Source organism: Aedes albopictus, chromosome 1 (assembly GCF_035046485.1).
Source record: "Aedes albopictus strain Foshan chromosome 1, AalbF5, whole genome shotgun sequence".
NCBI lineage: Eukaryota > Metazoa > Arthropoda > Insecta > Diptera > Culicidae > Aedes > Aedes albopictus.
In genome coordinates, this window is record NC_085136.1 from 47,791,605 (window position 1) to 47,812,479 (window position 20,875).

The 20,875-nt window shown below is 44.9% G+C and overlaps 1 protein-coding gene across 3 annotated transcripts in view; it reads left to right on the top strand.

Annotated features, from left to right (window-relative positions):
- The window catches only part of LOC109397845 (uncharacterized), a 313,472-nt gene that overhangs the window by 236,674 nt on the left and 55,923 nt on the right, over positions 1-20,875 (top strand). For all 3 annotated transcript variants that reach the window (XM_062844469.1, XM_062844470.1, XM_062844471.1), the window contains 3 exons: positions 3,944-4,215; positions 4,283-10,704; positions 10,767-10,924. In XM_062844469.1, the coding sequence (XP_062700453.1) occupies positions 3,944-4,215; positions 4,283-10,704; positions 10,767-10,924 (6,852 nt within the window). The remainder of the gene's footprint in view (positions 1-3,943; positions 4,216-4,282; positions 10,705-10,766; positions 10,925-20,875) is intronic.

Consider the following 20,875-nt stretch of genomic DNA (forward strand, 5'->3'; position numbering starts at 1 on the left):
AGCATGAAGTCAATGACAAAGTTCAACAATTTGGGTTTAGTTTCAATATTCTGAAAAATCTTGAAAAGCAATAAATTTATTGTGAATGTGAAAATTTGAGTGGCGGACTTCAAATGGAAAAAACTGACTAGAAACTAAACTAAATCAATATTCAACATGAAAACTAGAAAAAAATGCTAATATTGTTCCAACTTGGAAAAAAATGTCTACTAACGGCACTTTCGATTTTGTTTATCATTTCACTGTGTTTCGAGTATTCTGTAATTATTTTTCCAAACAGGAAACAGTCAACAGAAAACTATATACTATGGAAATTAGAGAACATAATTTGATATTCATTGATTCAGGTAACAGAATTCAAATAACAATTAAATAAATTTGATTTTTTTTCAAGGTTTTCTTGAATGTTTAATATTACCACTGTGTTTTTAAAAATATGTGTTAAAATGACTGTTTTTGTAGAGATGGCTCATAGTTTATGACTGTAATATTGTAATATAATTTATAAGGCAAGGCTGGTGTTTTATGGTATCTGAAAAAGGACACTAGTTTACTTATTCTGTAGAAACGATCACTAAAGCAGAATGAGGCCAACCAAATTACATTAGCTACATAGCATTACAGAAAGTGCATTCACCATTAGGAAAATTCCTGAGATGACATAGGGAACTCTGCTAGAATTCTAGTCCATTTCTGATTTCAAACATAGGGGAGACGTCTACCATAATCTCTTTGCTGTAGTGACCGAAACAGAGAAATTTAGATGATCATGAATTCTAGGCAGCGTCTTGGTACGAAAGAGCAATAGAAGAGACTGCCAGAAAAAAATATATACAAGACATACTACTTTAAAAATCCTGCGGCAGAAAACCATTGCATTTGAGCTAGGATAATCTAGGTAGCATTGATTTTTCATGTCGTCGTAAACGGTATTCATGAGTATCGAAACGTTGATCGTTGATTAAAAAAAAAGTGTTCAACTCGTCCTCTACCGCGTGCACTTTGAAATTGGGTTTTATCGGATAATGCATGGGGTGAGAGATGGACAGATTTCGGATCGTAAAGGCTATTAGAACAGCTAATGATGATCGGGCTTAGGGAGAACTGCGTCGCATTGTTAACAGGAAAGTTAATTGTTTATTCACGCTACACCTGCCAAATCTGGAGTAGGGCCGTTACAGGTTTCACTTGGGATCTTTTAGAAACAGTTGTGGGTTTCCGTTATGTTTGATATTTATTTTGTTTGCGTTATAGTTCTGAGAGACGCATCGGAAAACAACGCGGTTGGAACTGGCCCCACGTACAGCTTGATGTTCTGGAAATATAAAAAAAAAATCCCCAGTAGGACTTGGGTTCTGCTACGCAATAATACATCGTTTGTGTTGTATTGTAAGAATTGTGTCGTAACCCGTGTCATGACCTAGGTTATGTCACACCTAGAAAAAGCAAACTGTAAAGACAATGGAAATATAACAAAGATTTAATTTATAGAGATAATGTTCATATTACATTAATGAAATCCTAAAAAAAAGTTTGGAGAAGTGAAAATTATCAAAAATTATTCAAAAATCAATTTGTCATGTTTTCAGATTATGAAAACGTTTTGCTGCAGTGCGCGTTTGTATACAAGGTCGGTTGACGACAAAGCTGTTGATTTTGCCAGTCATGTAATATGTATGCCCTTCGATATTCTTGTTCATTAATGACAAGAGAAGTTGTTTTCAAGAAAACCATTCTCTAAAAGATCAAAATGAAGGAGCATGACTCAGTTCATTTGACACAATATCTAGTCTGTCATGAGACGAAGAAAGTCCAAAGAACTTTAGTCCATCACATCAGGTGATAAAGAGATATGCGTAGGGAACGAGAAGTTCTAGTCCGCATTAGAAAAGACCAAATGTAGGAGATCCGTCTCAGTCCATTTGGCAGTCCAGTCTACCTCGAGATAGATGTAGGAAGTTTCACTTTAGTCCATCTATTCGAAGGTAAAGGGACACATGAAAAAAAAAAGTTTCAGTCTGCGATAGAATACCTGTAAATGATATATAGATTACCAAATGTAAGGTATGTAGACTTAGCCCTTTCGGCAGTCTAATCTTTCATACGAGAAAGGAAGTTCATTGAACTTTAATTAAAAGCATTGAAAAAAGTAGAATATACACAAGCAATAATTATTATTTCAAATACAAATAAGTGTAACAATGTTATTTTATTACAGAATTAAATGAAGTTTCAAAATGGTGTCGGGAAACTGCTTTAGCATGTTATGGTAAACAAACTTATCGGAAAAAAAATATCAAGCATTGGTGAGAAGATCTATCCGATGAAGAAAAAGAAGAGGGAATATGAATGGCTAAGTATAAAGAAAAATAAAAATACATGCATAATCTTTTGAGTTTCATTCGTGAATATTGTTATTATAAAACCGGTTTCTTTTCCTACTTAGATTATCGTACCGAAGAAACCAAAAGCATACATCAGGATCAGCCACGTATATACGACTGCGGATTTGACATGAAAACAGTTCGATAACGCGAGGACACTCAAAGATGCAAACTCTGTCGATGTACGACTTTATTAGAGAACAAACATTTTGTTAAGATAACTTGTGCTATACATTTGAGATTATGTAGAATCTAACTATTTTAGAGAAAAGGAGAGATGTAGTAGGCTGATATAATTGGTATTTTGTAGAGCAAGCCATAATAGGATGTTGAGAAAATAAACGTCATTCTTGTTTATCTACTAGTCCAATAAAGATCTGTTTTACTGGCTATTACAGGGGTGAGCTAGAGATAGCTGTTTTTCCCGCATCAGGTTTCCAACGCTTCTATTGCCTCCATGGTCAGTACTTCTAGTTCCTCTCAAGTTTCCCCGATCACTAGCAGGCCAACAATCTTTGCTCCTCTGGGAAGGTTCAGCTTTTCATCGTGCATGAAATGCCAGAGAATCAGACCCAGAATAGCAATAGATCCCTGTGGATCTATCGAGCTACCGCGCTGGTACTCCTCAAAGCATTTTTGACAGCGTTCTGATGACATCTACAGTAGACCTGCCTTTCCGGAATCTCAACTGCATTTCGAATAGACAGCTCTCACTCTTCTTCTGTTTTGAACCACACTCTCCAACAGTATCCAAAAGACATATCGGCCTATACGCTGATGGGCCGGTCCGGGAGGTTTTCCTGGCTTCGTTAGCTGCACTAACTTCTGCCGTGTCGGGGAAACTACCATCGGAATACGCTATTGTATTGCGCTCCTGAACATTTCCAGATTTTCAAGAATCGCTGTTTTTAGGGCTACATTCTTGAACTTCCCATCCTTGGCATGGTTGCCTCACACGCTATCAGCTGATCTATGCTGAGGTTCAGAGAGTCCTCCAGTCGCAATGCTTCCACAAACACTTCCTTAAGTTCGCTGTTTTCCACCTCCGCTCATTTAGTTGGATTCCGCTAGTCTCCTGTCTCCTGTCTCCAATATGGTACCGAATAGCTCGATGGTCGCTATGGGTATATTCCTCACTTACTCTCCCAGTTCATTGATCTCATCAAACCAGGGCTGCAGAAAGTTACGTCTATGTTGGACTCTCGACCTTCACTTACGGATATTACCTTCGTTGGCGATGTCTACGTTCAGCTTTGCCAGAGCTTCAAATAGGCTGCTTCCTCACGGGCATTTCGAAACACACGTAGATTAGTTACCCAAACTGTCCTGGAGTGGAGCGGATTTAGCGTGGTGGGTCAATCACGTGACTATCACGCCGAGCACCTGGGATCGAATCCCACAGTTTGTCAAACTCACAAAATATGAATTCTTCCTTCGCAATGGAAGTAAACCGTGGGTCCCGAATTCACTAGGGCTAAAAAAATCACGGTATTACAGATAAAAAAAACTGTCCTGGAGTTAGTTCTAATCATCCTTCCTCCCACTTTCCCCCTCCACAGTGGCACGACGCACAGGACTTTGGCCGCAAACGGGAGATCCGTGCGCATATGTACAAACTGCGCGAGGAGCGCCTTAAAGCCCTGTACGCCCCCGGAGACGCCGCCCCGCTAGCGCCGTCCTCGCCGTTCATCATGGAACAGCACAACACCAGCAGTGCCAAGTTCGGGCTGTCCAAGACGTCCGTCACCGGAAGCCACGGCGACTCGCTCGCCGACCAGAGCTTCGAAAGCTTCAAAACCAAGGAAATCAGAGACTCGGAGAGTCCCACTCGGTAAGTGTCGATTTGTAGCGTACTATTCCTTTGTTTTGGAAAGTTTCCCATACCTCGGTTCTTTTAGATTCGGAACCGTCATCCCTTCAGACAACAGCGGCTGGCACGTTAAGTCGTCTGAAGAGCGAAGTGCAGACGGTAAGACCCACACCATTCGCAGCTCAGCCACTACAGAAGGAACCAAGGACGTCCAAGGCGGACGCACTTCGTTCGCCGGTAAAAACGAAGAAGTCAGCAGCGAACGCTTCGAAGGCGACGATAAGAACTTTGTCCGCAGCTCCGGTGATCAATCGGCAACCTTCCTGGCGGAAAACACCGTTCTGGAAGGTGAAGATGGCAGCACGATCTCCAAGAAGTCCACAACGATGTCGTCGTCTTCGTCGAAGGTGATCCGCTCGCAACAGACCTTCGGCGACACCATCGAAATGGGTAAAATGGAGTTGCCCCCTGCCAATACCAACATTCCGGAGTTTACCTGCGGACTCTCGACCAGTATGGAAAAGTCTACAAAATCAACCACAGAGACGCATGAAACTGATGGAAACGTGACTAGCAAATCCCTATCCAGCGATCCGGATCGTGTGAGCGAGGCTTTCCGCCTGGCGGAACTCCCCGGCAAGGTCATCGAACGAGACGTCCGAATGATCAACCCTTCCACTAGAATGATCACCATCACCAAGAAGCTCGAAGACGGAACTACTGTCACGACCCGGAACTACGAGAAGATCGGCGTTGAACCGGAGAAACCGTTCGATCAGCAGGCACACGCGGAAACTCAAAAACGACTCAATGCCGCCGTCGAAGCCCTGAGCAACAAAAACCGAGACGAGATCGAGCATCGATCGGTCAAAAAGGACCTCACCGAGAAGGTCACCAATTTGCAGTTCATCGCCGAGGAACGCTCGGAAACCGAACGAGTCGAACAGGTCAAGAAACAACAGCAAGAAACCATCACTCAGCAAAAGGTTACCGTTGAGGTCGATCCGGCGCACGACTCCTTTGCCCGTTCGCTGCGCTGCGTTTCGCCAACCGAGAGCACTCGCTCGGTACGCTCGAACTCCACAACCGGGCGATCCAGCGTTAGCCCGGACAAATCCGCCCGCGGACGGCGCTCTCCGTCGCGGGAATCCGATACTAGTCGTCTCAGCACCCACACAACTACTCGCTCCAGTCGCACCGACCAAGTGGAGAACAAGGACTACATGAAGCCGACCATCACCTCGGAACGAAAACAGTCATCCTTCAAGGAAACAGTCGTCCAGGAATCATTGACGGCGGAATCTGCGTACGATACGGTTGACAAAACCAAGCTCAGGGAACGCTCTGCTAGTCCGAGAAAAGTTCCGCAGAACTCTCCGGACATGACTCCACGTGGACAATCTCCCGATAAGTTCGCACGAAACGTCTCACCTAGCAAGACTCCGAAAGAATCGGCTCCGTTTTGCTCGGTGGATACAACTCGAGGTACATCTCCCGTCAAACGTGATTCCTCTCCGGTGAAGATCACCTCCGAGAAACTGGTTCGTGAGAACTCTTCCGAGACGTTCAATGTAGACACAACGATCACCGTTTCTACTACGGAAAATAAGCAAACGCAGAATCAGATGCGTGAAGATGTTGAAGTATTCGACACGAAGAAGCTGGTCACCGAGAACGACGATATCACGATCAACGTAAAGCTAGAAAACGTCACCGATGACATCGAAGTGACGACTACAGTAGAGGAAGTCGCATTGAAGGATGAGAAGTCGACCGATGACCAGGAAACTTCCAAAACAACAAAAACTCCCAAGCAGAAACCTCCGCTGGTGCGCAGCGAAACCTTTGAAGAACGGTGCCGTAGAATCCTGGGAATGCCCGAAAAGTCCGACAGTATTGAAGAAACTGCCGAAACGAACACATCCAGCGTGTTCAGCACCTATGACAACACGGTGACCCGCAGCTCGGAAATTCGCGAGAAGCGAAAGAAGATCGAACAGGAAATCAAAACCATCGAAAGCGAAACGATGCGAGCAGCTCGCAAGACAAACGAATTCCTCGCAGGCGAACGACGTCCTTCGGCCCCGGCAAGTTCACCCGATCGCAAGGCAGGCGCGGCCTCACCCACGAAGTCTACGTCCCCTGTTCGGAAGCACTCTCAGCCTTCGCCAGAACGACGTCCTATGCAGCAACAGCCGTCGAAGGAGTCATCCCCGGTCAGGAAACATTCTCAGCCATCTCCGGAACGTCGTCCTCAGCAGGAGCCTTTGAAGGAATCAGCACCGGTCAGGAAGCACTCACAACCATCGCCGGAGAGACGGCCCAAGGATGACGTCCCTGCTAAGAAACCTGCCGATAGCTCGCCCGTTCGTAAGCATTCCCAACCTTCTCCCGATCGCCGACCAAAGGACGAACAGTCACCTCAGCGTAAGCCAGTCGAATCGAAAGAAACCTCTCCAGTCAGAAAACATTCGCAGCCATCTCCAGTTCGCAAGCCTTCCGAACAGGTAAAGGAACCTTCGCCGCATCGTTGCTCACGATCACACGATCGTTCACCAAGTCCAAAGCTGTCTCCAACCCACACCTCCACTCATGTCGAATCCTCCATGATCACCAAAACAACCACTTCCAAGGCTGACATTCTCATCAACCAGAAGAAGGAAGGCAAGAACATGTCGGTGACGGAGATCACGATCCAACCGGTGATCGACGTCAAGAAATCGGACAAAGTTCTCACCAAACAGACCTCGGACACCAAATTCGACCGCCGTTCAACTAGCAGCCGAGCGGTAACCAACAAGAGCTCGTCCGACTTTGACGTGAAACGTAAGGCCTACGTTGCGGATAAGGCGGAATCGGAGAGAACTGCTCGAACTACTACGACCAAGGTCCGAACGCCGGCTACCAGTCCGGATAAGCGGCGTCCCCTGGACACGAGTCCGACCAAGATGGATAAGACTAAACATCACATAACGGTGGCGAAGATCAAGATCGAACCGGTGCGGAAGCCCGTGGTAGCCAAGGTCGTTGTCGATGATCGATCCTCCAAGCTCGGCAAGACTACGAAGACTACGAAAAAGGTCGTTGAAGAGTACACCGAACCGGAATCGGACAAGGATACTGGAATTTCAGACAACGAGATGGAAGATGAAATGACGACTGTTGAGACTACCACCACTACGGTGACCACCACCAAGAAGATCGACCGTAAGGACTCAGCACCGGTTAATCGAACAACCGGAAAAGTGGAGAAATCCTACCCTCGTTCATCAAGCGATAACGTTCTGAAGTCGAACAACACCACCAAGAAGACAACCGCAGCGAAGTCTACAGCGGCTTCCACCATAACCACCACTTCTTCAATGACAACCAAGAAAACCGAGCGTCCGGTAAAGTGTGTAACCACCAAGACCATCAATCTATCAGCCAAGCCAACGATCGATTCGGACATCCTGGACAACGTGGTAATCGATATCCAACACGCGAAGTCATCGCGGGAGCCAACTCCGAACAAGTTGATTCCGATTCCGGTTTCACCGGATGAAGACACCGGCAAGCCTCGCTATCCGGATGCAGTTCAAGAACCCGACGATGAACCTAAGCACGTACCGAAGGTGAGCAACGTGCCGATTTTCGAAGAAGCTACAAACGAGTACATTGGATGTGAAATCACCGAGGTCGAAGACCACGAGGTTCGAGCAGCCCGTGCCAGTCGGATTACTAACCTTGACAGGGTGACCGAGGATGACGAATCGCTGATGAGCGTCACCCAGAAGGTGTCCAAGTTTGTTGAGGAAGCTAACAGGTTGAAGGACGCTCAAGCGAAAACGCCCAATCGGTTCGTGCGATGCGAGTACGATGATATGGACGAACATCTCAAGTCGGATGAGTGTTTGCTGAGCGTATCGGATAAGGTTACGAAGTTCATCTCGACGGCTGAAGAGGTCAAGAAGATCAGGACTTCGGGACCGTTCGTGCCGGAATGTAAGGTGACGGTGGACGTGACCGGGTCAGATGAATGCTTGAAGAGTGTCAACGAGAAGGTTTCCAAGTTTGCGAACGTGGATAGCCAGAAGACTACGGAAAGGAAGACTACGGTGGTGACGACTGCATTGGACGACGTGGATCGTAGTTTTGTGGAGGAAGATGATGATTCGCTGTTGAGCGTTTCAGAGAAGAAAAAGAAATTCATCACCGGAACGACTGCTCCGCAGAAGTCTCCGGAGTTGGTGAAGAACGTTATGAAGCAGACTAGCAAACACGAGCGCAATGTGGATGAAGACTTTGGAAGTCTTGAGTCGGATCATAAGACGAATATAACGGAGCGTTACACAACGGCTACACTGACCAAGCCGAAAGATAAGGTTCCACAGAGTGTTGCTCTTAGAAGCACGGAGGCCGTGAAGAAGGCAAAGCAGCTGTTCGAAAGTGGAAACAAACCGGCTGCAGCTGAACTGGCCAGACAGAAGGACATTCTGAGTCGTCCTTCAATTTGGGAAGATCGTCGGAAGAAGGAACAAGCGACCGCGGTAACGACAAGCCAGAAGGATGTGAAGCTGACCGATATCGGTGTATATAAGAAACCGCAGGAGAAGGTCGAACCAGAGCCTAAGCAGGAAGAGCCGGCGCAGCCCAAGCAGGAGGCACCGAAGTCACGTCGTGACAGTGGTCCGAAGACCCCAGCTTACATCAAGGATACGGTGTCTACCAAGAAGGATCTGTTTGAAAAGAGAATTTCTTCTTCTAAGCTGGAAACCAGTGAACTCATCAAGTCGACCACTTCTCAGGAGGACCGAGCGGAGTACACATCAACCGGCAAGCGACCTTCCATTACGGAGAAATACGAACGCACCATTGCACGGGACACTCCAACTCCTGGAAATAAACCGTCGTACATGAACCACACGGTGAGCTCATTGGAGCATATGAACACTGGTCGTCGTGAGTCCATCGATATGACTCAGAGATCCGTGAAAGTAGAAGAAACGGTTCATCACCAGGATACCTCCAAGTCAACGAGTACCAAGTACGAAGAACTGAAGCGTGCCGATTCAGGAAAGAATGTTTTGTCGGCCGCGCCGAAGCGCAAATCTTCGATTGACTGCTCAGCTATTGAAGATATCTTTGAGCTGGAGGTGTTGGAGAAGATGCTGGAGTCGGTGACTGGGTACGAGCAGCGTCGGCGCATTCGAGCACAGATACGGTTGGTGAAGAAGTCGGGTGAGAAGCCGACGTCCGCGGTAACGACGACCACTACCACAACTACAACAACCACCAGAACGAATAGCCGCGTTCGAGAGCCCAGTCCAAAACGTAAGGATTCCAGCCCCACTCGAACGATGACAATGCGTAAAGGTTCGCAAGATACGGAAGCCAGGGTAACAAAGACAGTTGAGGTGGAGAAGAAGACTGAGCAGGTTCCGCGCAGTGCAAGTCCAACAAAAACCAAACCGTTGACCAATGGAAAAGCGGCCACGGCAACCACGACTATCACTACCACGTTGAAGACCTCCAGATTTGGCGAACGAGTTGTACCGCAGAAGGAGGCGAAGGATGACAAGCCTATCTGGGCAACGAGTAACATTCTGAAGAAGGCATCGGAGACTACGCGCAGCTTCAGAACAACTTCAACGACTGCTACGCCGAAGAAGACTACGACAACGATGCGTGAAGTGCCGAAGGAAACCAAGCCTACGGACTGTATCACTTCGAGCTATGGTGTGGGACCAACGGACGAAAACGGTTTGCCTCTGTTTGGCATCAGGGCATTGAAGAAGAAGTCGGCACCAGCTCCGGAGTCGGAAACGACGACCAAGGTCAGCGGATCGATCTTCACGGAAACGCTGTATTCGGAAAACGGTTCGGCTCCTGTGGGTGAACGCAAGACTACGCTCTACTCTTCAGACGCCAAGGATTTGGAAAACATGAATTTGTCGAGTAGTAAGCGAAGCTTGGCCGAAGTACGAGAGAAGCTGCTGGAACGCGAAAACTCTCGAAAGGGACTTATCTCGGTGACCAAGACGGAGAAAATCGGCAACGGAACGAGCCATGTGACAACGGAAGTCGGTGCTTTGGAGGATGTTCCCCAGCGAGATGCCAAGGTAGTCCGGAAAGGTTCCGTCCGGGAGCTAACGGAGCGCTTCGTGCAAAAGGAATCCTCTTCGTCGCTGATGTCGGAAAAGACCTATCCGAAGGCCGGACTGATCCTGCGATCGACGCACAGTCATTCGAGTCGATCGTCCACTCCCTGCGAGAACGCCTCGTTCCGGTCCGGATCGGTCGACTTTGACGAAAACGACATCGAACTGCGAACGAGTACGGCCAAGTCGTCCTTCCGGTCGTCGATGGCCGCGACCGAGGCCGAAGAATGCGAAGACGGAGGCGTTGTGTTCCGGAAGAGCCAGAGCAGCAGCAGTAGCCGGCAGCAGCAGACAAGGTCTTTCTTGAACGACGGCAGCCGGGTGTCGGGAGTGCAGGACGTGCTGGAGCGGATGCGGAACGCCGATAATGGTAAGTTAAGACAAAGGTTAAAGATGTTCACATAAGAAAATAACCTGGTTGTTATTTTACAGTGGAAGAGTCCGGTGACAGTGCGGAGGACCGGGAAGCGCGTGCTCTGCTCAACAAGTTCCTCGGTGCGTCGGTGCTGATGAGCGGTATGGAGTCGATGATGGCCAGCAGCTCGAAGGAGGAAGTGTCGAACGCTGAAGGTGCACCCGGTACGAAAAAGGTAAGTGCTGAACCCAGAGTGACCCCATAAAAATACACTTGAAACGTTGAGGGGACTATGAGTGGACATGTCAGCGCCGAGACGAACGAACGCTCTCTACTTAGCCGTAATTAGAAGTCATGTGCGGTCGAACTCGAGGCAGATGAAGCATCATGTGGAACACATTAATCAAGCTAGGTGCTGCCGGGCGGTCGGTGCTAAGCAACAGGAACCAAACGTTTTATCGTCATAGCCTACTACCGGTGCGCAACCCACCTATATCGGGGCGGTGGTTCTCAACCACTTTTTGTTGAGCCAAGCTCTGAAAGATTTCAAGACGTTTCAAAGCATTTCAGTGGATTTAAAGAAGCTTCAGTGGTCTTCATTGAAGTTTAAGGGAAGTCCACGGTAATAACAGGGGGCTTTTCGAGGGGTGGATTTCAGTGGATTTCATGTTTTTCCTGAGGGTTTCAGTGAAGTTTAAAAGAAATATACGACGTTCTTAAGGAAAGTTTACTGAGGAGCTTCATGGCATTTAACCCTTAACCGCCCGGGACGATTCTTTCTGACTTCAAATGGCTCGTTCTCCGAAACTAGGGCACCAAATTGCATTCGGTTTGAAGCATCATCAAGGGGAAGAGTGTAGCTTTACAATGGTTTGGCGGGGATCCCCCTATGACCCTCCCCCCTTTTCTGCTGGGCGGATCTAGGTGTGGCATGATCCGTAATATTACCATATGATCATAATTTCGACTGGAAAACAGCATGTTATTGTCGTTGTTAGTGACAGATTATTCTAAACATGTAATTTCGGACCTGATTAGGTCAACCGGTCATCCGGTGACTTCGGAACAGGTTCTGGGGACCTTGGAATCTCCGGTAGAAATGGCCATTTTTCGATTCAAAAAGAATCCCATCATGTGACACCGCAAATTTCGCAGAATGCCGCACGTAATCCAGTAAAACAAAGAAGAACTTTATTGATCGATTTTGGTCACCCGGTAACCTTGGAACAGGTTCTGGGCACCTTGGAATCTCCGGTAGAAATGGCCAATTTTCGATTCTAATAGAATCTCATCATGCGACACCTCAAATTTCGCAGAATGCCGCGCGTAATCCAGTAAAACAAAGAAAAACTTCATCGATCGATTCTAGTCACCCGGTGACCTCGGAATAGGTTCTGGGGACCTTGGAATCTCCGGTAGAAATGGCCATTTTTCGATTCAAAAAGAATCCCATCATGTGACACCGCAAATTTCGCAGAATGCCGCGCGTAATCCAGTAAAACAAAGAAAAACTTTATTGATCGATTCTGGTCACCCGGTGACCTCGGAACAGGTTCTGGGGACATTGGAATCTCCGGTAGAAATGGCCATTTTTCGATTCTAATAGAATCTCATCATGCGACACCTCAAATTTCGCAGAATGATGCGCGTAATCCAGTAAAACAAAGAAAATTTTTATTGATCGATTCTGGTCACACGGTGACCTCGGAACAGGTTCTGGGGACCTTGGAATCTCCGGTAGAAATGGCCATTTTTTATTCTAAAAGAATCCCATCATGCAACACCTCAAATTTCGCAGAATGCCGCACGTAATTCAGTAAAACAAAGAAACATAATTTTGATCGACTCTGGTCACCCGGTAACCTCGGCACAGGTTCTGGGGACCTTGGAATCTTCGATAGAAATGACCATTTTTCGAGTCTAAAAGAATCCCATCTGGATGAATTTCTGGATGAATTGATGAGGAATGTTGAATGATGAGAAATGTTCATGGAAGAATCCATGGAGGAATTCCTGAAGAAATTCCTGAAAAATAAATCCTGGAGAAATTCCTGGAGAAATGCCTAGAGCAATTTCTCGAGAAATTCCAAGAGAATTTTCTAGAAGACTTCCGGGATTTTTTTAGGATTTTCTGGAGTAATCCATAGTCGAAATCTTGGAGGTTTTTTGGCGAAAATTCCTATAGGATTTTTTTATGGAGAATTATCTGGAGAAATTCCTGGAAGTATTTCTAGAGGAATTCCTGAAGGATTTTCAGGAGGAGTTTATGGAGGAGTTCCTTGAACAATTTCTGGAGAAATTACTGGAGAAATTTCTAGAGGCATTCTTTGAGGAATTTCTGGAGAAATATTTTAGGTTTCCTTGAGGAATTTCTGAAGGAATTCCTAGAGAATATATGAACGATTTTTTTTTAGGAATCCTGAAGATATTCTTGAATGAGTTTCGGGAGAAAAATCTTTAGAGTTTTCTGGAGGAATCCGTGGAGGAATTCCTGGAGGAATCCCTAGAGGAAATCTGGGAGGAATTCTTGCAGAAATTTCTAGTGGATTTTCTGGAGAAATACCTGAAAAAATCCCTGGAGAAATTCCTGGAGGTATAACGGGAGGAACTCCTTGAGGAATTTATTGAGAAATTTCCGGAATAATATTTGAGGCTTCTTGAAGGAGTTTTTGGAGAAAACTCCAAAAAAGAAATTCCTGGAGAAATTTGTGGTGGAATTTCTGAAGAAATTCATGGATGAATCCCTGGAGGAATTCCTTTAGAAATTCCTGGAAAAAATCCTGGAGAAATTCCTGGAGGAATTTATGGAGAAATTCCTGTCAGAGTTCCGGGAGAAGCTCCTTCAGGATTTTCTGTAGGAATCCGTGGAGGGGTGGAAATCTTGAAGGAACTCTTGCTGGCAGAAATTTCTAGAAAATTTTCTGGATGAATCCCTGGAGGAATTCCTGGGGGAATTCCTCGAGGAATTCCTGGAGGAATTCCTGAAAAAAATCCAGGAAGGGTTACAGGAAAAATTCCTTGATAAATTCCTCCAGAATTACCTCCAGGAATTCCTCCAGGGATTCATCCAGAAAATTCATCCAGAAATTCCTCAAAGAATGCCTCTAGAAATTTCTCCAGTAATTTCTCCAGAAATTGTTCAAGGAACTCCTCCAAAAATTCCTCCTGAAAATCCTTCAGGAATTCCTCTAGAAATACTTCCAGGAATTCCTCCAGATAAATCCTCAGGAAGGGTAACAGGAGAAATTCCTTGATAAATTCCTCCAGAATTACCTAAAGGAATTCCTCCAGGGATTCATCCAGAAAATTTTCTAGAAATTTCTGCCACCAAGAGTTCCTTCAAGATTTCCACCCCTCCACGGATTCCTACAGAAAATCCTGAAGGAGCTTCTCCCGGAACTCTGACAGGAATTTCTCCATAAATTCCTCCAGGAGTTTCTCCAGGAAATTTTCCAGGAATTTCTAAAGGAATTCCTCCAGGGATTCATCCATGAATTTCTTCAGAAATTCCACCACAAATTTCTCCAGGAATTTCTTTTTTGGAGTTTTCTCCAAAAACTCCTTCAAGAAACTTCAAATATTATTCTAGAAATTCCTCAATAAATTCCTCAAGGAGTTCCTCCCGTAATTCCTCCAGGGATTTTTTCAGGTATTTCTCCAGAAAATCCACTAGAAATTTCTGCAAGAATTCCTCCCAGATTTCCTCTAGGGATTCCTCCAGGAATTCCTCCACGGATTCCTCCAGAAAACTCTAAAGACTTTTCTCCCGAAACTCATTCAAGAATATCTTCAGGATTCCTAAAAAAAATCGTTCATATATTCTTCTAGGAATTCCTTCAGAAATTCCTCAAGGAAACCTAAAATATTTCTCCAGAAATTCCTCAAAGAATGCCTCTAGAAATTTCTCCAGTAATTTCTCCAGAAATTGTTCAAGGAACTCCTCCATAAACTCCTCCTGAAAATCCTTCAGGAATTCCTCTAGAAATACTTCCAGGAATTTCTCCAGATAATTCTCCATAAAAAAATCCTATAGGAATTTTCGCCAAAAAACCTCCAAGATTTCGACTATGGATTACTCCAGAAAATCAAAAAAAAAAAAATCCCGGAAGTCTTCTAGAAAATTCTCTTGGAATTTCTCGAGAAATTGCTCTAGGCATTTCTCCAGGAATTTCTCCAGGATTTATTTTTCAGGAATTTCTTCAGGAATTCCTCCATGGATTCTTCCATGAACATCTTCAAAAATTCCTCATCAATTCATCCAGAAATTCATCCAGATGGGATTCTTTTAGACTCGAAAAATGGTCATTTCTATCGAAGATTCCAAGGTCCCCTGAACCTGTGCCGAGGTCACCGGGTGACCAGAGTCGATCAAAATTATGTTTCTTTGTTTTACTGAATTACGTGCGGCATTCTGCGAAATTTGAGGTGTCGCATGATGGGATTCTTTTAGAATAAAAAATGGCCATTTCTACCGGAGATTCCAAGGTCCCCAGAACCTGTTCCGAGGTCACCGTGTGACCAGAATCGATCAATAAAAATTTTCTTTGTTTTACTGGATTACGCGCATCATTCTGCGAAATTTGAGGTGTCGCATGATGGGATTCTATTAGAATCGAAAAATGGCCATTTCTACCGGAGATTCAAATGTCCCCAGAACCTGTTCCGAGGTCACCGGGTGACCGGAATCGATCAATGAAGTTTTTCTTTGTTTTACTGGATTACGCGCGGCATTCTGCGAAATTTGAGGTGTCGCATGATGAGATTCTATTAGAATCGAAAAATGGCCATTTCTACCGGAGATTCCAAGGTGCCTATAACCTGTTCCAAGGTTACCGGGTGACCAAAATCGATCACTAAAGTTTTTCTTTGTTTTACTGGATTACGCGCGGCATTCTGCGAAATTTGCGGTGTCACATGATGGGATTCTTTTTGAATCGAAAAATGGTCATTTCTACCGGAGATTCCAAGGTCCCCAGAACCTGTTCCGAGGTCACCGGGTGACTAGAATCGATCAATGAAGTTTTTCTTTGTTTTACTGGATTACGCGCGGCATTCTGCGAAATTTGAGGTGTCGCATGATGGGATTCTATTTGAATCGAAAAAATGGCCATTTCTACCGGAGATTCCAAGGTCCCCAGAACCTGTTCCGAGGTCACCGGGTGACCAGAATCGATCAATAAAGTTATTCTTTGTTTTACTGGATTACGCGCGTCATTCTGCGAAATTTGAGGTGTCGCATGATGGGATTCTATTAGAATCGAAAAATGACCATTTCTACCGGAGATTCCAAGGTCCCCAGAACCTGTTCCGAGGTCACCGGGTGACCGGAATCGATCAATGAAGTTTTTCTTTGTTTTACTGGATTACGCGCGGCATTCTGCGAAATTTGAGGTGTCGCATGATGAGATTCTATTAGAATCGAAAAATGGCCATTTCTACCGGAGATTCCAAGGTGCCTATAACCTGTTCCAAGGTTACCGGGTGACCAAAATCGATCACTAAAGTTTTTCTTTGTTTTACTGGATTACGCGCGGCATTCTGCGAAATTTGCGGTGTCACATGATGGGATTCTTTTTGAATCGAAAAATGGTCATTTCTACCGGAGATTCCAAGGTCCCCAGAACCTGTTCCGAGGTCACCGGGTGACTAGAATCGATCAATGAAGTTTTTCTTTGTTTTACTGGATTACGCGCGGCATTCTGCGAAATTTGAGGTGTCGCATGATGGGATTCTATTTGAATCGAAAAAATGGCCATTTCTACCGGAGATTCCAAGGTCCCCAGAACCTGTTCCGAGGTCACCGGGTGACCAGAATCGATCAATAAAGTTATTCTTTGTTTTACTGGATTACGCGCGTCATTCTGCGAAATTTGAGGTGTCGCATGATGGGATTCTATTAGAATCGAAAAATGACCATTTCTACCGGAGATTCCAAGGTCCCCAGAACCTGTTCCGAAGTCACCGGATGACCGGTTGACCTAATCAGGTCCGAAATTACATGTTTAGAATAATCTGTCACTAACAACGACAATAACATGCTGTTTTCCAGTCGAAATTATGATCATATGGTAATATTACGGATCATGCCACACCTAGATCCGGCCCGCAGAAAAGGGGGGAGGGTCATAGGGGGATCCCCGCCAAACCATTGTAAAGCTACACTCTTCCCCTTGATGATGCTTCAAACCGAATGCAATTTGGTGCCCTAGTTTCGGAGAACGAGCCATTTGAAGTCAGAAAGAATCGTCCCGGGCGGTTAAGGGTTAAAAGCGATTCATGGAGATTAATGGAGCTTCATTACAGTTTAATGGAAGACTACGGAGATATCTGGGGTATTTGAGGGGTTTCAAGGCTTCTCAAGTTTCTTGGGCTCCTGAAACTTAAGTTTAAGAGCAATCTACGGCGGTCTCAGGACGGTTTCTTGATCTACTTCAAGGCGTTTCAAGGCGATTTAGTAGATTTCAAGGCTATAAGGGTGGTTTCAGTAAATTTGAAGGGAGCTTATGGTAGTCTCATGGGGATTTTCTCAAGAGTTTCAAGGCGTTTAAGGGAATTCAGGGGCTTCAGTAAAGTTTACAGGAAATTTACAGCGGTTCAGGTTTTCTGAAGGGTGTATGTATAGTACTCGTTTTACCCCTACTTACTTAAATGACTATTTACCACTTATTCAATCATAAAAAAAACGATTGAGAACCGCTGCCCCCAAAAACCACAGCAACGTTCTTTCCCCCCTACCGCTCAAAGGTGAAAATACGCGTATGATTGTTTACATTTTCTCCCGTCAAGGTCGGACAGCTCGCGATTGACCGCAACCACGCCTGATCAGACAACGACGACAGGACAGACAGGCATACAAAGCTGTAAAAATTCTAAAATTGTGTAACTTTTTCTTTCGCTAGATATGTGCTTACCTACCGTTCACCGCAGTAGGTTGGCGGATGAGGGAGCATGTCATTTCTACGTGTGAATCTGATGGAGTACATCCCGCCCGAATCTAGTAGGCCGGCCGCGTTGTTACGCACATTGACCCAGACCCCCATTATACGGAGCGTGCGTGTGTTCTTGTTCTATCGCAGTACGCGGCACGGGCTGGGATAAAACCATGCGTAGTAGCATGGCCTGCTAAAACCGATTCCGCGCTTTGTATCAGCCAGCCAGCCTGCGAGCGAAATGAATAATGAAATCTTCCATATTTTTAGCACCGTCGCGGCGACGTTCGTTGTCTTTCTCGAGAGGGCACGATCCCGCGGGCGACGTGGACGTCGTCGTTGCTAAATGTTTACCCACGCGCTGTACCTAACGTACAGTGTTGATCAGTGGATATGGAATTTTCTACACTTTATTAAATACTAGCAAACGTCGTACTGCCTGCCTGTCGGAGTCCTGAACGAATGCAACAGTGAAAGATTTATGTACACTACCTGCCACAAATATGTAATCGCTTCATCTAGTAATGCAACACCCCAATGGATCACTAAAATAATTAAAACGCTATGGGGGCTGTCCATAAACCACGTGGTCATGAGAAGGGGGGGGGGGGGTTTCGGCCGATGACCATTTTGTATGGACAAATAAAAAATTTTGTATGGACTAATGACCACGCGGAGGGGGGGGGGGGGTTGAAAAGTCCCAAAAAAAAATGACCACGTGGTTTATGGACAGCCCCATGAAATGAACAGATAGCGCCACCGTAGCCTTGTGTGTTTGACGTAACTCGACTGCTGTCACTGTGTTACCGTCCATATACGGTGGCGCTTTGTTTTGATACGGTGAGTGAATATTGCAGCACCCCAAAAAAGTATAGTCCATTTTACGAGCCGATTTTATGAATGAATTTTGACACGAGGTAGCGTCCAATAACCCGTGAAAATCAATATCATCATCAAGATTGTTGTCACTTCGTAAAATGGCTCATTGCATCACCTGAAAATCGCAACCTTCAAGACACTATATCTTGAAATGTATAGCTTCTATCAAGTTACGGTATTCGGAAGTATTGCTCAGATGACTTTAAGTATTGAGTTGATTAAATGCTTGGTATGTAATTCCACCGCTACGTGGTGCTAGTGTGCTATAAAAATTATCTCATGATCCACCCACAGAGAACAGACGTCTATCTTTGCTTCCTGGCTTGTGTAAAACTTTGTAACGGTCATATCAGAGTATGTGGTTATGCTCCCGTTGCGTGGCGCTAGCGTCCCATCACTCACATTGTTGTGTTGTCATTTTTGTTTCCAGTGCTCGCCGTTTTTGGCCGTTTGGCGCTCGCGTCACTTTGTGGGCTAGTGTATTTTAACGCTGAACACTGCCATCGTGGGGTCAAATCGACTTTATATGTGGGGCAGTCTCCGTTGGTGGCGTTGAGGTACACTTAAATCCTTTACACACGATTTCGACGTATTTTTGTTCGAGCTTAAATGTCTGTTCTCTGTGATCCACCCAAGCAACACACATGGTTACAAAACAGTGACGGCAGCGTATGTAAGGGTTGCACGGTAAGTCACGGTGACTTCTGTGCAACCCTTACATACGCTGCCGTCACTGTTTTGTAACCATGTGTGTTGCTTGGGCAGGCCACCGAGAATGTTCGTGTCTTCAGCAAAATAATTCAGAGGACTCATGGATCTCCTATGGCGCTAGTGTGCATTTCAAATAGAACATTTCCACATGTTTTATCTCATTATCAAAACCACCTTGAAAGTTCGTGTCTTCAGCAAAGTTGTTTAGAGAACTCATGGTTTTCGAAAGGTGGAAAGTTAAGGACTCAATTCTACCGCAACGTGGCGCTAGTGTGCATTTTAACTAGAACATTATCACATGTTTTATCTCAATATCAAAGCGACCTAGAAAGATCGTGTCTTCAGCATAGTTGTTCTGAGGACTCATGGCTCTCAAATAGTGGATTATTTAGTACGCAATTCTACCGCAACGTGGTGCTAGTGTGCATTTCAAATAGAACATTTCCACATGTTTTATCTCGTGATCCGTTAGTTGTTCTGAGGGTTCATGGTTCTCAAAAGGTGGAAAGTTAAGGACGCAATTCTACCGAAACGTGGCGCTAGTGTGCATTTCAAATAGAACATTTCTACATGTTTTATCTCATTATCGAAGCCGCCTAGAAAGTTCGTATCTTCAGCAAAGTTGTTCTGAGGACTCATGGCTCTCAAATGGTGGAAAGTTTAGTACGCTATTCTACCGCAACGTGGTGCTAGTGCGCATTTAAAGTAGAATATTTTCACATGTTTTATCTCATGATTCAGACCACCTAGAAAGTTTGTGTCTTCAGCAAAGTTGTTCATAGGACTCATGGCTCTCAAATAGTGGATTGTGGCGCTAGTGGCGGTAGTGTGCATTTGAAATAGAACATTTCCACATGTTTTATCTCACGATCCAAGCAACTTAGGAAGTTCACATCTTCAGCAAAGTTGTTCAGAGGACTCATGGTTCTCAAATGGTGGAATATTTAGTACGCACTTCCGTCGCTACGTGGCGCTAGTGTGCTATAATGAAATCTATCTACATCAGTTAAATATTGTTATAGAAACATCCTAGATTTATTTTTTGTTTGTTTTATTTATTACCATGATATTTTCAAAATCTTCTGAACATTAATCTCTTCTTCCATGACTCCTCCAAGAGTTCCTTTCACGAGAAGGCATTCATCCCAAGTAACATCTATCTAAGGTTTCATTCTGCTCTGTAAGAAATGTTCGTAACAAATTTTAAATACAACTGATTCGAAACCTCTTCATAACCTTTTTAAGAGCACCTTTGGGCCACTTTCGGAGAAGTTTTACAAACCTTATCAATGAAACATTTTCCACCTTGATGATGACCATGTGTTTTTTTTTTGTTTTTTTTTGACAATTACATGTTTGACAGCTGAACATTATTATTTTTTCAATCTTGATCAAACCCAAAGGTGCAGGAAAAAATCTTCAACGCCATGAATAGTTCGGGAAGAAATATCATCAGTTTTTATGCTCTGAGGCATATGCGCATTTATTTTTACCGTTAATATTGGGATTTTGAAATCGGTGGAAAACCCCCTCATGAAATAATTATTTTCCATTCATGCTCTCCAATAATTCAATATGGCGTCATCCATTGCTAACGAGAATCGAACGTAGGAAAGATGACCAGTGTTGTCATAACTAATGCCTAGCTACCAATAGATGTCGTTACT